Source organism: Paroedura picta, chromosome 2 (assembly GCF_049243985.1).
Source record: "Paroedura picta isolate Pp20150507F chromosome 2, Ppicta_v3.0, whole genome shotgun sequence".
NCBI classification, from domain to species: domain Eukaryota; kingdom Metazoa; phylum Chordata; class Lepidosauria; order Squamata; family Gekkonidae; genus Paroedura; species Paroedura picta.
This window is the reverse complement of record NC_135370.1, coordinates 130,245,469-130,265,522: the sequence shown is the minus strand read 5'-3', so window position 1 is coordinate 130,265,522 and position 20,054 is coordinate 130,245,469. Positions and strand designations below refer to the sequence as shown.

Below are 20,054 nucleotides of genomic sequence, written 5' to 3'. Positions count from 1 at the left end.
ATAAGGTAAAGGTAAAGGTATCCCCTGTGCAAGCACCGAGTCATGTCTGACCCTTGGGGTGACGCCCTCCAGCGTTTTCATGGCAGACTCAATACGGGGTGGTTTGCCAGTGCCTTCCCCAGTCATGACCGTTTACCCCCCAGCAAGCTGGGTACTCATTTTACCGACCTCGGAAGGATGGAAGGCTGAGTCAACCTTGAGCCGGCTGCTGGGATTGAACCCCCAGCCTCATGGGCAAAGCTTTCAGATGGCTGCCTTTCCACTCTGCGCCACAAGAGGCTCTGTTACCACTGGTATATATAATAGGTAAAAACCTTTAGCACATCATTCCTGGATATAAGAAGTTCTGCTGTTTAAAAACATCATTTGTCAACATCCTAATATAAGAGATACAGTCTTGCAACACACATTTTTCTTACCTTATATCGGTGATTCTTGTGAATGCTATTCTGGAAACAATCCACACAAAGTACACAAGTTGGATCAATTGCACAGTCTCTGCAATTATTAAAAAAAATGTTGTAATTCTATAACTCTGAAATGTTTACATCTTTCAGCAGTATTGTTACCCGAACTGGAGGTCTTCTGAATTTAGTTAAGAGAAATTAGCAATTTAATTGGAGATTTAGGGAGAGGTGGGTAACTACGAGATCTCCGTCTATATATACCAGATTTTTCCCTTACAAAGCTCTAAATAAACCAGTCGTGTAAACTGGAAAGTTGTTTTTGTTAAGGAGAATCTAAAAGGGTTACAAGCAAACAAACAAAAGTACATAAAACATAAACAGAATTATCTAAGAAAGGCAGGGGTGAAAGGGAACAGAGTTTTGGAATGGGAGGTTATAGCTACTGTTATGATACAAACAGGGTAGTCTGCAGATTCAGTGAAACATCCAGTGCTTTGCTGAAAAGAAGAGCGGATCCTACACACAAGTAGGCCATGGATGGAAGGTACCCAAGGAACACAGACACACACTGGAATTGGTGCTAGGTCTTCTATATGTATAGAATGTAACTTGAGCTATGGCTAATGTGCTAGCCCCTAAAACAGCAGTCCGCAAGCTTCCGCTTGCTGCGGACCGCTGCAGCGTAGTGGGCGGAGGGGGCGGTCTGGGGGCCCGCGCATGCGCGGCAGACCCAGCGCAAACGTGCATGCGCGTTTGCGCCGCCACCATGCTGGCGGCCGTGGCTTCCCCTTCCGGCCCCTCCGGGCCGCAAGCAAATCGGCCGCTAAAGCGGCCGATTAGCTTGCGGCTCGGCAAGCTTCTCTTCCCTCCCCTCCCAAAGCAAGAAGCTTGCCGGGCCGCAAGCTAATTGGCCGCTTTGGCGGCCGATTTGCTCGCGACCTGGTGAACTTCTCGCTTCGGGGGGGGGGGAAGAAGGAGCTGCGGCCCAGTGCCGAGGCCTTCGCGGCCCGGCGCCGGGCTGCGGCCCGCGGGTTGGGGACCACTGCCCTAAAACCATGAAATTGTTCATGTTGACAAAGAACCAAGAAGGCATGTGATGGGATTGTCTGGTGTAAGGACAATACTTTGGGTACAACAATGATGAATTCCCAGATGACAGACAAGAACTGTGATTGCCCTACTGAACTAAAGATGTTTATGTTTCTTGATGGCTCTTTGATTGCTGGACAGGAAACAGTCTAAGTGGGGCAAGATGTTAGCAATTACTAATTGAGTTTCACAGGTGTGAAGGGAAGAAGAGATTGATGAGATTAGTATCAGTTCCCTGGAGAGCCGATTGTCCCAAAGGTGTGCATCTTTTTTTGGGTGGGGAGCAAAAGCCATTAGTGAGTCAGCCCTGCAATCTCACAGAATCTAAATTCAATTGCCCAGATGTGCCCTGGAGATTGACATCTGGCTGACACCCATGTTTTCTGTACCTGCTTGGAATGAACAGTTAATTTTGGCATTTGAAATGCAACAGACAACTACTCCAGTGTTCATTTCAGCCAGGAAGTGTGCTTCCAATTAATATTTGATGCAGGGTGAAAGGGAGGGGTGTTTCTAAATAAGCTGGCTATAAGCTACCCCTCAATATGAGGAGAGATGTGGCTACTAGCAGCATCACCTAGAGACACTATAAACACTGTCAGTGACTCAGTCAAAGTACATCTTTTAAAATACAGCTTGATGTGTGTTTGCTTTAATACAGTTTGATGTAGAAGTAATGGCTTCTAATCTGGCAAACCGGGTTTGATTCCTCACTCTTCCATATGCCGCCAGTTGGATGACCTTGGTCTCATCACAGCCCTGATAGAACTGTTCTCACAAAGCAGTAATGTCAGGGCTCTCTCAGCTTCACCTACCTCACAGGACGATTGTATGATGCTTTGAAACTCTTTTGGGTAGTGAAAAGCCGGGTATAAAAACCAACTCTTCTTAATATTCTCACTTCTAAATTAAAACCAGAATGAAGAAACATACTACATGTAGGTTATCTGCACTGTTTTGAAAATAGCAGCCATTACAAAATACATTTCTGTCTTATAACCTTCTGTTTTGATAATTTCTCCCTATTTTATTTTGAGATGAAAGCGAATCTCTTCCTTCCTGACTGCTACTACCCTTTAAGATAGCCTTTTTCAAGTTTTTTTTTAATGTTGAGGAACCCCTGAAACATTCTTCAGGCTTTGAGAAACTCCAAAAGTGGCAAGGTAGGGCAGAATATAGTTAGAAAGCATATTTATTTATGTGCCCACTTGGGGCCCATCCACTCCAGGCCCATATACCATTATATCATATCACCCAATAAATGTTTAACAAATTTAATAAATACATTAAAGATGAACTAACCCCCACTCTCGCTTCAGTCATTCTGGTGCTACTCGTACTAGCTGTCTGCTCATCCCCAATAGCATATTGGACACCTTCCAACCTGAGGGGTTCATCATCCGGCGTCATATCGTTTTTCCTTTTGGAACTGTCCATAGAGTTTTCATGGCAAAGATACTGGAGTGGTTTGCCATTTCATTCTCCAGTGAATCACCTTTTGTCAGAGCTCTTTGCTATGACCTGTCCATCTTGGGTGGCCCTGCACGGCATAGGTCATAGCCTCACTGAGCTACTCAAGCCCCTTCACCACAACAAGGCAGCCATCCTTGAAGGGGCTTTACTAGCTAGCTTCTTTCTATTTCCTTTCCTCCCCCTTTATATCAACAGGTTCACACCTGGCCCTTAAGCTATTCTCTGCCTTCTTATTTCCTCTACCAAAAATTATCACTTCAGTTAGAAATCAAAGAGGAACAAGTGAAAATATGTATGATTAAATGGATGCAGAATTTTAGGGACCAAATATCTATGAACTAATGAGAAAGGTTTTTGAAATTATATATTACCCCAAAGGGTATTGAGAAAGTAGACAAAAATTACAAAGGAAAATGTTGGAAATGTCAATATATAGACAGAAATGCACTAGACTTGTAAAAAAAAAACAGGTATTGGAAGGAAATACATGGAAAATGCAGAATATATCAAAATTTAAATTCCCCATGGAAGCTAGAAATATGCTATTAGAAATATTTTCCAATAAATGGCCAAACGTTTTGGAAGAGAGATTTGATTATATGGTGGCAGTGACTAGAATTATTTACGCAGCAAAATGGAAACCAGGTGTCTGTCCAAGCTTAGAAGAATGATAAAATAAACTTGCCAATTAAGCAGTAGTGGTTTGGGGTATATATGGTTTATGGTATGAGCCCTCTTGGTGTAGTGGTTAAGAGCAGCACTCTAGAGAACTAGGTCAGACACCACCACCCCACATGCAGACAGCTGGATGGCCTTGGGGCTAGTCACAGAGATGTTCTTGCAGAGTACTTCTGTCTGAGCTCGCTCAGCCCTACCTACCTTACAAGGTGTCTGTTGTGGGGAGAAAGGAAGACTATTGTAAGCCATTTTGTTACTCCTTTGGGTAGTGAAAAGTGGGGAATGCTATCAGTTTTGACATGCATCTGACCAAACTTACTACTATTAGTAAAAGCACCTTGAGAGTAATGAATTTTGTTGAAACATACAGCTCTGTCAATTAATAATAAGAATGTTAAGTATAACTGTTACTATTCACCTGCAGGAATATGTTGTCTCTCCCATTTTGAATACCTTCCCACAGAGTTGCGGGGTGTGATATTGTCTCAGTTTCTCCAGAGAAACACTTGGATCTTCCCCAAACAGATACCATTCAAGAGGATAGAGTATATTCATCTGAGCTAGTTCCTCCTCCTTCTCCAGCAAAGGATCCATTTCCTCAAAATAAATGTCTGGAACAACTTTTGCCAAATGTTGAAGAAAGGCAATGTGAAAATCCATCTTTTCATCCCACCACTGCATGAAATAGGAACAGACAGATATTAAAACAGCACAGAAAACAACCTAAGCCAAAAACTTTCTGCACTGGTATTTTATATACTATAGAAATTCTATATGGGAAACTAAAATGAAGTGTGCCCCTGAATATAAAGTTACGGTAACCCCCCACCCCAAAAAAGCTGCACTTATCTATTGTAGCAGAACAACAGCTATTTATAATAGATTGTGAAATGTGTAATGTGCTCTTGACTATCTCTGTCAGTGCGAAGATATGTGTAGCAACGGATTTCTAGCATAAAATAATGATCACACATCCATCACATAGTTGCGTTGTGAGATCTGGAAAGCAAACTACCATGCAACTCTGTGATGGAGATACTCTGGCGTACTCGCAACTCTGCAATTACTTCACACGCCTATCCATTGCCAATTAGCACCTGAGCCATCATCTACAGCCAAATCCTATATCACAGCCAAATCTGTGCCAGTAAGGATAAGATATCTGAAAGATTTATTTGCTATATTTACGAGACTCAACCAGATTACACAGTGAAAGTCAACAGAATATGAAAAGACATGGATAAACAACGTACTAGGATTACCAAAATCTGAGTAAGTATTAGGCACTATGACAACAGATGGCATTACATCAGTAGAAAACAATGAAACAACAGGGTAATACATGCAACAAACTGATGATATGTCCAATACATAGTAGTATAACCCACAGTCCCTTTCCCTTATAAAAGACCCCAAAAGCTGTCGTATATGCCCTGCAAAATGCAGTCCTCAAAGCACGAGTCTTTTCAGACAGAGCATTTAATCTGGTTGAGGCTACAATGGAAAATGCCCTTGCCCTTGTTGAACTTGAACAGGCAAATCAACGACCAGGCACCACCAAAAGCCCATATGTGGGTGAACAAAAACATCACAGGGAGTTATGATGGTTCCAGACTATTTAGGGCTTTCAAGGCTAATACCAGCATTCTGAATTTTACCCAGAAACCAACTGGAAGCCAGTGCAGTTGCTGCAAAATGAGCTGTATGTGTGCAAGTCATGGCGAGTTAGTTAACAGCCTGGCACATTCTGAACAATGTGAAGTTTCCAAAGCATTTTCAAGGGCAGTTGTGCATAGAGCAAATTGCAGTTATTTAGTCTGGATATGACCTTACCAATCACTGTGGTTAGGTCAGACCTGGGCAAGTAAAGGGGACAGACAGGTGATGGGACTGGCAGAGAGAGAAAAAAACATGTTCTGTCACCGAGGACACCTAGAGAAATGTTTCAAAGTCTGCGTAAGAAAATGAATCTTATGGACTTTGTACACTAAACCTTGAGACCTTGATGTTGGATGTTGGAATAGACAATGTCCAGTGAACAAAGAAGAAAAGAAGATCCTGCAGGACGCAGCAAGAAGACCGTTAGGATAGTGAGATCAGGAACTTCTCTCCTGTTAAGTGCCATTCCCTGTCTGTCTCCAGATTGCTACTCTTAAGGGCAATTTCCTGCTTCTACTTGGAAGCCACAGTTCAATCTCTCTCTCTCTTAGTTAGGCATGTAGTCAGCTTCTATCTCTCCATGTATGGTATTTCCTGAATAAACCTTTACTTACTCTTAAATCAAGTAAATAAACCTTAACTTACTCTTAAATCCTGAATAAACCTTTACTTACTGCAAGGCGAACAAACCGGTCTGGAGGATCATTGTCCATGGGGTTGCGATGGGTCGGACACGACTTTTCACCTAACAACAACAAACTTGTAGCCTTTCCAGGCCAAACATCACCTGTGGTCACCTGTCAGCGCAACAGCGACAGCTGCTCAGAAGGTCTGAGGGTTCGCATTGGGGAAAGAAGTCTGTAAATTGTTGCCGCCATTGGTTGATTGTACTGGGGTTTTTACATTGTTTCTATCTTTTTATTGTAAACTGCCATGAGCTGGCTATGCTGGGAGTGGCTGTCTATGAATAGATAAATAAATTAAATAAATGATATAGTTTGATCCTGTCTCCAATGGTATTTAATATTTAGATGCACCCTCTAGTGAAGCTCATCAGAGTTTTGGTTGATTGTACTGGGGTTTTTACATTGTTTCTATCTTTTTATTGTAAACTGCCATGAGCTGGCTATGCTGGGAGTGGCTGTCTATGAATAGATAAATAAATTAAATAAATGATATAGTTTGATCCTGTCTCCAATGGTATTTAATATTTAGATGCACCCTCTAGTGAAGCTCATCAGAGTTTTGGTGTTGGGTGCCATCAGTAAGGAGATGACACTTAGTGATGACCCTGGCTCGCATTTAGATGGAAGACCTCCAAGCAATACCAAGGATATGATGCAAAGATAAGCAATGGCAAACTTCCTCTGAATGTCCCTTGCCTAGAAAACCTTACAGGGTTGCCTTAAGACAGCTGTGACTTGATGACCACCAAGTTTAATTATTAGCAGAAAAGTGTCTGTTCATCAATCCCTATGATTACAGGAAACCTCTATTGTTGTGGACTATATGGGCAGCAAAACAAAAACTTAAAGAGGTATTCTTGAACCTAGTTTGTCCTGAAGTTTAAATCACACATTTCTTGCTTCAAATTATTCATGCATCAAGTAACATCTACTAACTCTCACTTATGAGGAAGAAACATCATTTGATATTGTACAAAAGATCTGAAACAATTTGAAATTTTTGTTTTACAGATACTTTAAAAGTATGACAAATATACATCTCTAAAGACAAGTTTTATGATAAACATACTAGGGGCCAAGCCCATTGCAGTCAGGAATACAAGAGGCGCTAGATTAGGGATGTGTGTGTATGGAAGAACTCTGTGGACGGCCTCCCTCTTCCCCCAGGACCTGGAAAGCTGCAGGCAACTGTTAGGAAACTCACTGGCAGGGACAGCTCTCACGCAGCAGGGATCTGCAGCCTCCAAGCCTCAGAGGGAAGTGGAAGGAGAAGCCGATTGGCTGGCCACTGGACAGACAGGTAAGCTGGTTGGAGGAGGAGGCACTCAGGGGCGGGACAGCCACTCTGAATGGGTGTTAAGTGCTTTGTTGTTGTTAAGTGCGAAGTCGTGTCCGACTGTTGTTCAGGGAGTCCTTCCTTCTCATGAGGTGGCCAAAGTAAGTAAGTGCTGAGCGGCACTAAAGCCATGAGACGCACTTCTCCACCAAGGCCTTACCACAAATATATAATGGAATAGATAATATTGAAAATTGGAATCACAGGGATGACTGTGTCAAGCCTTTCTATAAGAAAATGCTGAAGTGGTTCTAACTCTCAGGGGGGAGGAGATGATTGAGGGTTTATGAAGTTATGAATGGGAGATAGCAAATGAAGATTTGTTGTTGTTGTTTTTGTTTTTGTTGTTGTTAGGTGCGAAGTTGTCCATTGAGACCCCATGGACAATGATCCTCCAGGCCTTCCTGTCCTGTACCATTCCTCAAAGTCCATTTAAGTTTGCACCTACTGCTTCAGTGACTCCATCCAGCCACCTCATTCTCTGTCGTCCCCTTCTTCTTTTGCCCTCGATCGCTCCCAGCATTAGGCTCTTCTCCAGGGAGTCCTTCATTCTCATGAGGTGGCCAAAGTATTCGAGTTTCACCTTCAGGATCTGGCCTTCTAAGGAGCAGTCAGGGCTGATCTCCTCTAGGACTGACCAGTTTGTTCGCCTTGCAGTCCAAGGGACTCGCAAGAATCTTCTCCAGCACCAGAGTTCAAAAGCCTCAATTCTTTGACACTCGGCCTTCCTTATGGTCCAACTTTCACAGCCATACATTGCAACTGGGAATACCATAGCCTTGACTAGACGCACTTTTGTTGGCAGGGAGATGTCTCTGCTTTTTAGGATGCTGTCTAGATTTGCCATAGCTTTCCTCCCCAGGAGCAAGTATCTTTTAATTTCTTTGCTGCAGTCCCCATCCGCAGTGATCTTGGCACCCAGGATAATAAAATCTGTTACTACCTCCATTTCTTCCCCATCTACTTGCCAGGAATTGAGAGGGCTGGATGCCATGATCTTCGTTTTCTTGATGTTGAGTTTCAAGCCAGCTTTTGCACTCTCCTCCTTCACCCACATCAAAAGACTCTTTAGTTCCTCTTTGCTTTCTGCCACTAGAATGGTATCATCTGCATATCTGAGGTTGTTGATATTTCTCCCTGCAATCTTGATCCCAATTTGTGACTCATCTAACCTCGCCTTTCTCATGATGTGCTCCGCATACAAGTTAAATAGGTTCTCACTGTTGCTTCTTGACCTGCATATAGGTTCTCAAGAGACAAATAAGATGCTCTGATATTCCCATCTCTTTAAGAACTTGCCACAATTTGTTGTGCTCCACACAATCAAAGGTTTTAGCATAGTCAATGAAGCAGAAGTAAATGTTCTTATAGAACTCCCTAGCTTGCATGCACACAAAAGCTCAAACAAATCAAACTTAGTTGGTCTTAAAGATGCCATTGTTCTACTACTTCAGATCCACCTGAATCTACCTTCTAGATATAATAGTTTTACCCCATAAAACTATCTGATAAAAACCCTACTGCTGCTCACAAAATTATCATAAATGTTATACATTGTTTCAAATGATACAGCAAGGAAATTAATTAGAGCAAATTATAATCTGTAATACCTTGAATGTTAAAAGTTTGATGAACCAGTAATTATTTTTTTGGTTGGGACATTTTAATAAAATTTAAATAAACTCCTAAGCAATGCTATCATTATCTTCATATCTGTATTATTAGCAGATGTTATCAGCAATCCCTGAGTTTCCTTTACTACAGTTCATAGAGGCTTTCCTCAAATGGGCTGCCTCCCCAGTTTCCTTTCCTATGTTGACATCTAAGGGATGCTACTTAAATAATGATAGGTACGCAAGTCCCAGTACTACAGCGCAAGCAAATACGTACAACATATGTTATGAAGAACACACAAACAAAATAATCATTTTTCCCTTTAAGATACTTCCAAGCATAGAATCATAGAGTTGGAAGGGGCCATACAGGCCACCTAGTCCAACCCCCTGTTCAACGCAAGATCAGCCCAGAGCATTCTAAAGCATCCAAGAAAAGTGTGTATCCAACCTTTGCTTGAAGACTGCCAGTGAGGGGGAGTTCACCACCTCCCAAGCCAGCCTATTCCACTGCTGAACTACTCTGACTGTGAAAATTTTTTTCCTGATATCTAGCCTATATCGTTGTACTTGTAGTTTAAACCCATTACTGCGTATCCTTTCCTCTGCAGCCAATGGGAACAGCATCCTGCCCTCCTCCAAGTGACAACCTTTCAAATACTTAAAGAGGGCTATCATGTCGCCTCTCAACCTCCTTTTCTCCAGGCTGAACATTCCCAAGTCCCTCAACCTATCTTCATAGGGCTTGGTCCCTTGGCCCCAGATCATCCTCGTCGCTCTCCTCTGTACCCTTTCAATTTTAACTACGTCCTTCTTGAAGTGAGGCCTCCAGAACTGGACACAGTACTCCAGGTGTGGTCTGACCAGTGCCGTATACAATGGGACTATGACATCTTGTGATTTTGATGTGATGCCCCTGTTGATACAGCCCAAAATGGCATTTGGGCACATTTCCTATTCTTCTCCATTCACTGCTCAACACATATTTTAAAAAGAAAAACAGTGATTTACATGGGTGTGTGCCTCATGTATGTCAGACAATAAAATCATCACCCAAGCAGCAACCTCCAGTCTCTTTACCACCTATTTTCAAAACACATTACCCATCTTGAAAAAAAATCTTTGCCAACATCCAACATGTTCTCTAAATTATCACTCCTTAACCTGGATACCCCAAGCTAGCCTGATCTCTGTTGATGCAGCCCCATCAGTCAGCTCAAGAAACAAACTATCTAGTGCTTACAGGATTTACTCCAGTCTAAGCCTATTAATTTCAATGGGTTTAGACTGAAGTAATTTAGGAATGCATTGTAAGTGTAAATTTTACCAGAAATTGAATACCATTCAGCAGTTTGGCTGAAATCCTATGCAAATATCTAAGAATAAGTAAAACTGAATTAATGGGACTTCACTGTAAACAGAGAATTATATCACATAGTGTACTTTGCATTTTATTTTGCCCTTTGATTTGATGGTCAGGAGTTGAATCTGTATTTCTGTTTTCAGACTATCATAACAATAATCTCAAATTCAAATGGCAATGGAGAGAATATGAACAGTAATAACCAATCATGTGTGCCAATGTGCAGTCTTTGCCATTTGTTTACTCACATATTAAGTGTTTCCTATTTTGAGAAAGCATTAAATAACAATTTTTGCAAAAATAATTAATTTCCCAAGAATGTGATGGAGAAACTGGAGTAAGATTATTGGGTCTCATAACACATTTCAGCACAGATTTCAACACTGAAGGGCATTCACCGGGGCTCCCTCACTAGCCAGGAGCATCTAAGATTGTGCTCTAACAATCAGTCCATAGAAATGTATCAAAAGACGAGGGAGAGCAAAAAGTACAACAAGCTCTCTGAGCTCAAAGTTTCTTTCTCATTTTTACAGTAACAATCATCAGTACATTGCCCTAAATTTATCGCACAAATACTTCCCTTAATGTGTAGTGCCAGTAAATACCCTGAACTTCTTGTTCCACCTGTGCAAGAAGTCTCCTTCCTTCAAGCCAAAAGCTCTTTTCCAAGCTGTTTCAGATGTAGGCTATTTGTGTGCTCAAAATATGATTTACTTCACTGGTGAAAATTGCTTATTTTCACAGAAGGGTTCCAAATCCCCTTCTCTAACCCCCCACACAATCAAATAGTGTCTTAGACCCAAATTTTGCCAGTCATTTCTAAGTGGGTGGTTTGACAGCACTGCATGTTGTGTTGTTCACCATGCAGGTGTGCACTCCCCTTTGACGGAGCCGCAAAAATTAACCATTTGTAGTACAACGCACAATTTCTAAATACCTACGATAAGAAGCCAGACACACCAAACTCTTTAAGAAAAAACCCCTTCCCAGGGAATCAGCTCTATTGTACGAGCTGTCAGCGCCCAACACAGTGCAGACTTCTTCTGTATTACAGCAGACTTGTACAGTGCCCCTATATGAGAGATTTGTGAGGGCTCCCATCCAACATACGACTCGAACCAGGGGCAGATCACCCGGCGGGCGCGGAATCTCACCCGAGCAAACTCCGGGGGCTTCATGGGGGCAGCGCCGCCAGCACCAGCGACCTCTCCCGTTCCGTCGCCTCCGTCCGCCATCTTAGGAAAGCTGACAATCTCCAAGCTGGGCCCCGCCACAGCCCGACCGGAAACCAGCTGCGGAGGCAGGAGGGGAGAGCTGAATTCGGAAAACTTGACCCAGCGCTTTGCGCCAGAGCCGCGGCGACGCTGGTCCTTGCTGAAAACTGAGCAGGCGCTTATGAGCCGCGCATGCTCAGATAACATTTCATGAAGCTTGCTCTGCTATTGGTACTTTGACGACTGGCAACGTAAACGTCGCTGAAACGTCCCCTGGGGTGTGGACAAAGACAAGTAAACTAAAGCACGGTCGCTTTCTCGTGTTCCGCACAGATTGCTGGTCCCAGATCTTCTTAACTGATAAAAGGGCAGCGAAGACATCCGTCCTGAATGCTGGATTCTTCTGTCCTCTCTTGCAAGTGGGAAACAGCCTTGATCCCCGTGCCAACTTCCACTTCTTCCTTCTCGTTTATGATGCGCCCTGTTTTCATCTCCAGTGCTAAAATGGGAGTCCTCCAACCTGGAGAAGTCATCAGGCAACCCACACTGGCCCTTCCAACTACAAGAAAAAAGGTGGCAGAGCCATGAAGTCCCATTAAATCCGCGCAACGTCTAACCCATAATAAACACATTAAAATTACACAAATCTGTACTAATGTATGTTTTTTTATAGTAGATGCTATAGTTTTTCCTTCCTTATCCCTAACAGCGGAGCCCAAAGTAATGCTGTGCACATCTAAAGTAGTTCTCTTGACGCGGCCATAGAACCACCCTGCTATTATGCTGGAATACATGTTCGCAGTGCCTGCGGTGCCTCAAAAATCCTGCTTTATGGGAACTAATAACGCTGCAGGGCTCTCTGGATGAGCGTCGCGGGAGCGCGCTCGAATGTGTTACGATTCCTTCGGCTGCTGTTACTGTCATGACGTAGCGGAGCTCTGCGATCGCCACCTACTGGGCCGAGTCCCCCCAAAGGTAAGTTGGTCCTCCAGGAAGACATAGAGATGGGAAAGAGAAAGCTCGAGGCATTGTTATGGCAGCGTAGCGGCTCGCCTGCCAGTTCACACGCGGAAGCGGATCCCGGCGTTAGCGGTGGTTGGCAGACGCGGGGACCGTTGGATGCTGCCCAGCCGGCCGAGGATGCTGAGGGTGGCCGCTGGGCTGGTCGCGGCCGCTCTGGTCGCGCTGCTCCTGGACTGGTTCAGCCCCTCCTCGGGACCCCAGCCACAGCTGGTCCAAGCCCGCTCCTGGGCCTCGGCGCCGGCGCCGGGCGCGGAGGCAGACAATCTCTTCTGGTTCGTTCAGGTGAGTCCTGGGCCAATTCCGAGGGGAAAGCGGGGGCCCATGGGCCACAGCGGAGCAGAGCGGCGATATTTACTTCGGACTAAATTAATGTGACCGTAGCGATCTGCGATAGAATACGTGTTGAGAGCGAATGATCATTAAAAATGAGTTTTTAACTGCTCAGTTTTCTGTTTCTCAAAAATCAACAGATATGTAAACAGCAGTGTACAGCAGGGCGGCGGGAAGGAGTATTTAGCTCTCTTTTTTCCCCATCGTCAAGTCGCTGCCGATTTATCGGGCATTTAACCGCCAGCAGATAGACCGTGGAACTCCGTTATCCATTACAGTTTGCATTATCCAAGAGCTCCCGGCTACATTTTGTTCTCCCGACGATCCTGTGGGACAGATTAGACTGAGAGAGTGACTGGCCAAAAGTCAGGCAGAGAGCTTCAGGGGCCCAATGGAAATTAAGGCCAGCACTACTTCAGACCGACTCTGATGAGTTCAGCTATAAACACTGTTGTGTATGCAGACAATAGACTGTTCTCAAAACACAGGGATTCTAAATAGCCAATGAAGAGCCTGTATTGTTATCTGCTTGTTGCGGAATACTAACCAGCCAAGGTGTTGTGTATGTGGCTAGGCTAACAATCCTACAGAGGACTGAGCACATGGTCCGACAGGTCCTCACTATTGCGCTCCAAGGGTATTTCCGCACATAGGTAAAAATAGCATTACGCCAGCTGAATGACATAGCGCTAAATATAATTGAACCTCCTGGCCGCTCCTCACCTTTTTGCTGTCTCGCTCTTCTCTGCTGCCTTTTCACGCTTCTTACCCTCCACAAGTGCTGCTGGAAATGGCAGAAGATGGCAACACTGTTTATATGCAACTCTCTTCCGCCTGTCAATCAAACCAGGCAGCCAGTCCCCTTCACATTTTAAAGGTCCTGTGATGCCGGTTAATTTTTTTTAATGCATACTTCTCTGTTGCTTTGCTTATGCATCTAATCATAGATGCATAGCGCTTTTTGAACGCTACCCCTTATGAAAGTCTTGATAATTAAAAAAATCTCATTCCCAATTGGGGGGGGGCTTTAGAGAGGCATGCTTTGTGCTACAATGTTGGGGGGAAATTATTTCTGGCATTGGCTGCACACTTGTCCACCTGTTTGTTGTTCCAGAATGTTAGGCATTTTTAAAAAGATGTTCCCATCGCTAGGAACAAGGGTTCTCAGGAGTTTTGCATGTGGTCAAACTCACCATCACCATCAAATCACATATCATGTTCATATCACAGATTGCACCACAAAACCAACAAATCCATAACTTCATGGCGCTGCCATGGTGAAAAAAACAGTCAGAGTAGTTCAACAGTGGAATAGGCTGACTAAGGAGGTGGTGAGGTCCCCCTCATTGGCAGTCTTCAAGCAAAGGTTGGATACACACTTTTCTTGGATGCTTTAGGATGTTTTGGGCTGATCCTGCATTGAGCAGGGGGTTGGACGAGATGGCCTGTATGGTCCCTTCCAACTCTATGATTCTATGATTCTACACTGTACGCTGTTGAGGTCTCTGTTCTCCCCAGGTTCTACTCCCAAATCTCCAGGAGTTTCGCAGCATGAATCTGGCACCCCTACACTCCCCATTCCCTGTCAGTGGCCAGAGGGGGGGCCTGGCAGCCCTAATGGAAGAAATTCGATCCTGTTAATCAGAGCTTCTTGAAATCTTTAAGAGTGACTATTATCTTTTTGTATAACCTCAGTCCCTAATTTTTGAGGTTGACTCTGCCATCAGGAACAGCAATTTGAAGGTTGTGCCACTACTATGTGTCATAATTCCAAAGGTGCTTGCAAGTTCTAAAAAGGTTGGGACCTTTGTCTTAGAGTCTCTGTGGTATATAATAAGCAAAGTGGAATCCTAGAACACCCATCCTCTGTTGCTCCTCTAGGACTCTTCTCCTAAACTTTATGGTATGCCTTCCGAAGCTGCAGTTTCCTCCAAGGCCACTGATCCCTGTAATCTGGAAAGAGTGGTGACATAAAATGAAGAACAGTGACATGACTGGATAGCTATGTTTTTTAAAATATTTATCAATTGCAAATGTATTGAAAGTGAAATAAAGCTATTAATGTTTCATGCCCTGATGTGTTTATGCTGCATTTATTCTATTAAAGTATTTAGGGTTGTTTTTATTACTATATATTATATTCTTTAGTAATTCTCATATTCATCCCCCCCCTTTCCTTGTAGGTATCAGATCTACATGTCAGTAAATTTAGGGATCCCAGTCGATCCCCTGATTTCGAAAAGTTCTGTACTGAAACCATTGATATAATTCAACCAGCTCTTGTTTTAGTAACAGGTGAGCAATTTACTTCTCTCCGTCTCCTTCTTTCTTCCTCTCATTTCATTTTAGAATGCATTATAGTAGTCTAGTGTTGAGGCTTTGAAAAAATTAATTATATAAAGAAAGGGTTATATCCTTGTCACTAGATGGGTGACCAGCTCAAAGTGCAGGGATTAATCCAGGAGCACCTTGAAGCTGAACTCCCTTGTTGTCGCCTCACTTTCTCAGTCACAAGGTCTGAAAATCATTGCTTCAATCCTGTGAGATTCACCATCAGTCTGCTTGTACCTAGTCTCTTTTTATATAGTTTGTGTGGGGCAGGCAGTTCCCACCTTGCCACGGTGCTGCTAGACAGACTGGAAGATGGGTAAGCTGTGAGTCTTCCTTGTGTCCTTGTGTCAGAAATGGAAGTAAAAGTCCATCTTTCTAACCTCCCCACTTCTCTGTCACTTATGCAGTCTCATTCTATAACCTAGGTTGTTTTTAACACCAGTTTGGTGTAATGGTTAAGAGTGGCGGCCTCTAATTTGGAGAATTGAGTTTGATTCCCCATTCCTCCACACGCAGCCAGCTGGGTGACCTTGGGCCAGTCACAGTTCCTCTCAGAGCTCTCTCAGCCCCACCTACCTCTCAGAGCTCTCTCACATGATGTCTTTTGTGGGGAGAGGAAGGGTAGGCAATTGTAAGCTGCTTTGAGACTCCTTTAGGTAGTGAAAAGCAGGGTACAAAAACATCTTTAGGGAAGCAGTTACTTTTAAAATATTCAGTCTAATAAAGATCTGGCTAAATTTCAACAGTAGTAGGAAGAGCCAATCCTCAGAGGTACTCAGATAATGTAAAAAATTATAGCTATATATTTAATATTAATTACTATAATTTGTCATTACATGTTTGATGGGGTAGTAATCTTAACCATTACACAGGGCACTTTTGGTTGGATGTGTTTGGTGGGGTAGTGTACAGGGCTCTTTTGGTTGAGTATAATTATTGACTTGGATCTCTTTGAGTGTCCAAATGCATGCTGCTACTATAGTTGATTTGGGTTCACATTAAGAACTAGCTGAGATGCTTCTTGTCTTGATAGTGTTGGCAAACTGATATAATTTCCACACTAGAGACATACCTTGTTTTAGCCTTATTTTGGATTTCCATTTGATGCTGTGATTCTACGCTAGGGTTTACGCATTTGGGCTCCGCCCCCACTGTTTCCCAGGCTGAAATCCACCAGCCTCCCATCATGCTTTGCTGCCTTCCTCTTTTCTAAAATGTTTCTTAGTCTGCACATGCTCCGCAAAACACTGCCTGTTTGCACCTTTCTTTTCTTTGTGCTCCTTAATTCAACCATTCTGTGAATTCCCTCAGACATATTGATGGCTTCCCCCCTTTCCCCACCAAGTATATTGGATGTGAATTTAAAAAACAAAACCTTAGCTTATTGTGTGACAATGCTATGTTATAATCAAGACTGCTGCTATTTTTTAATGCTTAAAGGCAGCGTAATGCGATCACTTTGTTTTTTAAGTAGGAATTTTCAGGTCATAGGGAAGATGGCGATAGATGTTACATGGAAGGGTGGCATGCACAAACAAATCAAAATAGTGGGTGGGGGAAAAACCCAAATGCAAGGATTTCTCAATTGAGCAGCATCAAAATAGAACCTGCCTTAACAATGAAATCACTGTTGCCAAGAAATCATTAACCATGGGGTAAATGAGCACAGTTTAGGCAAAATTAGATGTGGAAAGGTCACTAGTACAAAAACAGCCTGAGGCAGCCTTTCTTAACCTTTTGCCCATTGAGGACCCCACCCCCCGAAATATTCTTCAGGCTTCAAGAAACCTCAGAAGTGGTATCAGTAAGCCATGCCTGCCTGCCACTCCCCCCAGAAGTCACAAGTCACCAGAACTGACATTCCTATGAGATGTGACATCATGCTCCATTCCCCCCCCCCCATGCCAGAAATTGCCTAGCGGCCTACTCTGCTGCGCCGGGAACATGGCTGGAGAAGGTATCTGCCATTCTGCCACCCCCCCCCCCCCACAACCCAGTTAAGTTAAAATGAGAATATTTATCTCTCTGGTTTCCAATTGCTACAATGTGTAATGAGCCTCAGCCAGCAAGTATTTTTATGACTGGGAATCCTCACCTTTCCAGCCCCTCGAGGCCCATCATTGGCCATTTTGGGAGGTGGGTTGAAATAACCATATATGATCATATCACCCAATTTTTTTTGAAATTTAAAAATATATTAAAATTAATTAATTCCCACCCAATCAGCGGAACCTTTCTGGGACAATAGAGAAATCCTAGGTTTTCACAAAGCCCCTGTTGAGAAAGTCTGGTCTGACACACCAAAGCCTATATATTTTTAGTTTTCTTGAGATAAATTCAGTTCACACTTTTCTTCCTGTTCTAGTCCCTCAAAACCAGTTGGAAAGCTGATAAAGAAATGTCCTAAACATCTGCTTGAAAAGAAGATTGTTCTCCTCTGCCCTCTAATCTTATGTAACCACTAGTCTGAGTTTCTTTCAATTTGAATCCTAACTTAATTTAGTGTATTTTGTAGATGTTAAAATTTTTATTTTAACTTACTGAGCCATAAAGTTCTGCACTTTTTCATAAGTCAGAAAATATTTAAGGATAAAGGAAAGAAATTAGGAGTATTTCTGAGCTAATGGCTGACCTTTTCTTCCTCTTGGTGATTCCATTATTTGGAGTGGGGGCAGTCTCCTCTCCACCACCGTTCCTCCCACGTGTCAATTACTGCCATTTTATTTTTTGTCTTATGAGTCATTGATCTCTACAGTGAAAAAGATGAACTGAGGTCCTAGACTCAGTACCCACTGGTCCAGACATTGGTGACATTGTGGGACAAGGATACATTTTGTACATGCATGCCTGGTCCTCATACTGCAGTCCTATCACTTTGCTGGACAGAACCCAGAGCAAGTGCTATGCTTCTCTCTATATAGCCCAACTGTGGGGTCTGTTTCTTATCAGACTAATGTGTGACATAAGGGTGACATTCAATTAGCTTTTTATATAAATTATTATATTAAAAAGGAAATTTTGGTTTCTTATCAGTGAGATTAGCGTAGCCTGTCCAGCTTTCTGTTCCAGGTCTATCATACTGATCAGCATTTGAAATATGTTGCATTTCATTATTGTGTATGATTTTTGAAAAAATATCCTTTTTTTTCCTGTTTGTTAACAGGCGACTTGACTGATGCCAAAACAAAGGATAACATTGGGTCTGATCAGGTAGAGGTGGAGTGGCAAACTTATCAGACAATCCTCAAGAGGTCTAAGGTCATGGAAAAAACCAAATGGATTGACATTAAAGGAAATCATGGTAAGAGAGATGTCAGGCCTAAACTGGACATGGAGTGGGCGGGTTCCAGAGGTACTTTTTCATATGTCTGTTGATTCATGAGTAAAAAAAGAGGTTGGGTTGGTTTGCTGGTTCTTTTTTACCAGAAAATTGAGTCCTTGGGAGAAGAAGTTGAACCCTGCCCTCTTTCTTACCTAATGAGCAAAAGTCCCATTTTATTCAGTGAGGCATACTCCCAGGAAAGTGTTGTAGCCATAACCTTACAGGGCTTTGTTGTTTGAAGCATTTCCCTCCAGCTTGGCTCTGATACTGGAAGTGAGCCAGTTTGTAAGAAAAAATACTTTGAACAACTGTTTTAAGGCAGTGGAGACTGTAACTCTTCCCCTTCACTACATGCTCCATTTTCTCTAAAGAGATTAAATAGGCCCTTATTACATGCAGGGATGCCAGACCTTTGTTACTTCAGCTAGGGCAGAGGCCCCTGCTTTCAGACGACACCTCCCCCCCCCAAATTAACCACATCAAAAGGGAAGAATGCTGGAAATTAATGGAACATGCCTACTTGACCCAGAAGTAACATGGTGCTCCCCAGTCTTTACTACATCTTTTCTGGTCACATAAGTATATCACATTAATTTCCAGCATTCCTTCCCACTTCCAGTAAGTGTACCCTAATCCCTACCTGCAGTTCCAAGGGATCTGGCGACCCTAATTTCACATAAATAAATGCACATAGAGGCCTCCAACATACTTAGTTTTGCCCTGAGATTATGTAATTGAGATGTGTCATTGTTTATTTAAATGTTATTGTTGTTATTTTGTTTATTAACCGCCCTTTCTTGTAAGTCTCAGGGCAGTCTGCAATAGAAATAAATAATATAAAATTCATATAGAAATATATTAAGTCATAGCATTAAAAGTAGCGTAACCCTTGTCTGCTCTCCTGTCCTGGGAGAGAAAGGGGGGGTTACAAATGTGTTCCATTGCTACTCAGCCGTTGGTCTCTGACAGAGAGGCCAGTAGATCAGATGGTTGACTTGTTAGAAGTTATTGTAATATTTCTAGTTTGTGGCAAACCTCAAAAAGCAAACGCCACATAATATATTTTATTAGAAGCCATATTACAAACTATAGTTATCAACTTTTATTTCTGTTCTATTGGAGGAGGCCTTGAGCAAATTATCTGGATTTGCTCAACCACTATTTTTTCTCAGTGGCTTCCACTGAGGAAAGTACAAGGAAATACCATTGCTCCCATTCTGGGAGTAATGCTCATTTATCTCACTATTTGTTTAAATCAATCTCTGGGTGAACACTTGGCTCTCTGATGTTATTTAAGACTAGCAAGAAAGCCCATTGCAACCAGGAATGCAATGGGCGCTAGGACCCAGGGGACACCAGGAGGTGCTTTTTTTTTTCTGCTGCGTGGAGCTGTGAAAGGCTCCTACAGGGTTTTTTTTTTCTGCTGCTTGGAGCTGGGAAAGGCTCCTACAGGGTTTTGTTTTCTGCTGCTTGGATCTGCGAAAGGCTCCTACAGGGTTTTTTTTTCTGCTGCTTGGAGCTGTGAAAGGC

At 42.9% G+C, this 20,054-nt stretch overlaps 2 protein-coding genes across 4 annotated transcripts in view; one reads left to right on the top strand and one right to left on the bottom strand.

Moving 5' to 3' along the window:
* Positions 1 to 12,123, bottom strand: part of UBR1 (ubiquitin protein ligase E3 component n-recognin 1) — a 94,105-nt gene extending 81,982 nt beyond the window's left edge. Inside the window, exons 1-3 of one of the 2 annotated variants that reach the window (XM_077322728.1) lie at positions 11,459 to 12,123; positions 4,066 to 4,322; positions 420 to 498 (exon numbers count right to left, since the gene is read on the bottom strand). In XM_077322728.1, the coding sequence (XP_077178843.1) occupies positions 420 to 498; positions 4,066 to 4,322; positions 11,459 to 11,725 (603 nt within the window). In that variant the 5' untranslated portion in view covers positions 11,726 to 12,123. The remainder of the gene's footprint in view (positions 1 to 419; positions 499 to 4,065; positions 4,323 to 11,458) is intronic. The other variant, XM_077322727.1, reaches the window with a different exon arrangement.
* Positions 12,124 to 12,374: 251 nt separating this feature from the next.
* The window catches only part of TMEM62 (transmembrane protein 62), a 25,459-nt gene continuing 17,779 nt past the window's right edge, over positions 12,375 to 20,054 (top strand). The window contains exons 1-3 of one of the 2 annotated variants that reach the window (XM_077322730.1): positions 12,375 to 12,493; positions 15,055 to 15,166; positions 18,366 to 18,503. In XM_077322730.1, the coding sequence (XP_077178845.1) occupies positions 12,407 to 12,493; positions 15,055 to 15,166; positions 18,366 to 18,503 (337 nt within the window). In that variant the 5' untranslated portion in view covers positions 12,375 to 12,406. The other variant, XM_077322729.1, reaches the window with a different exon arrangement.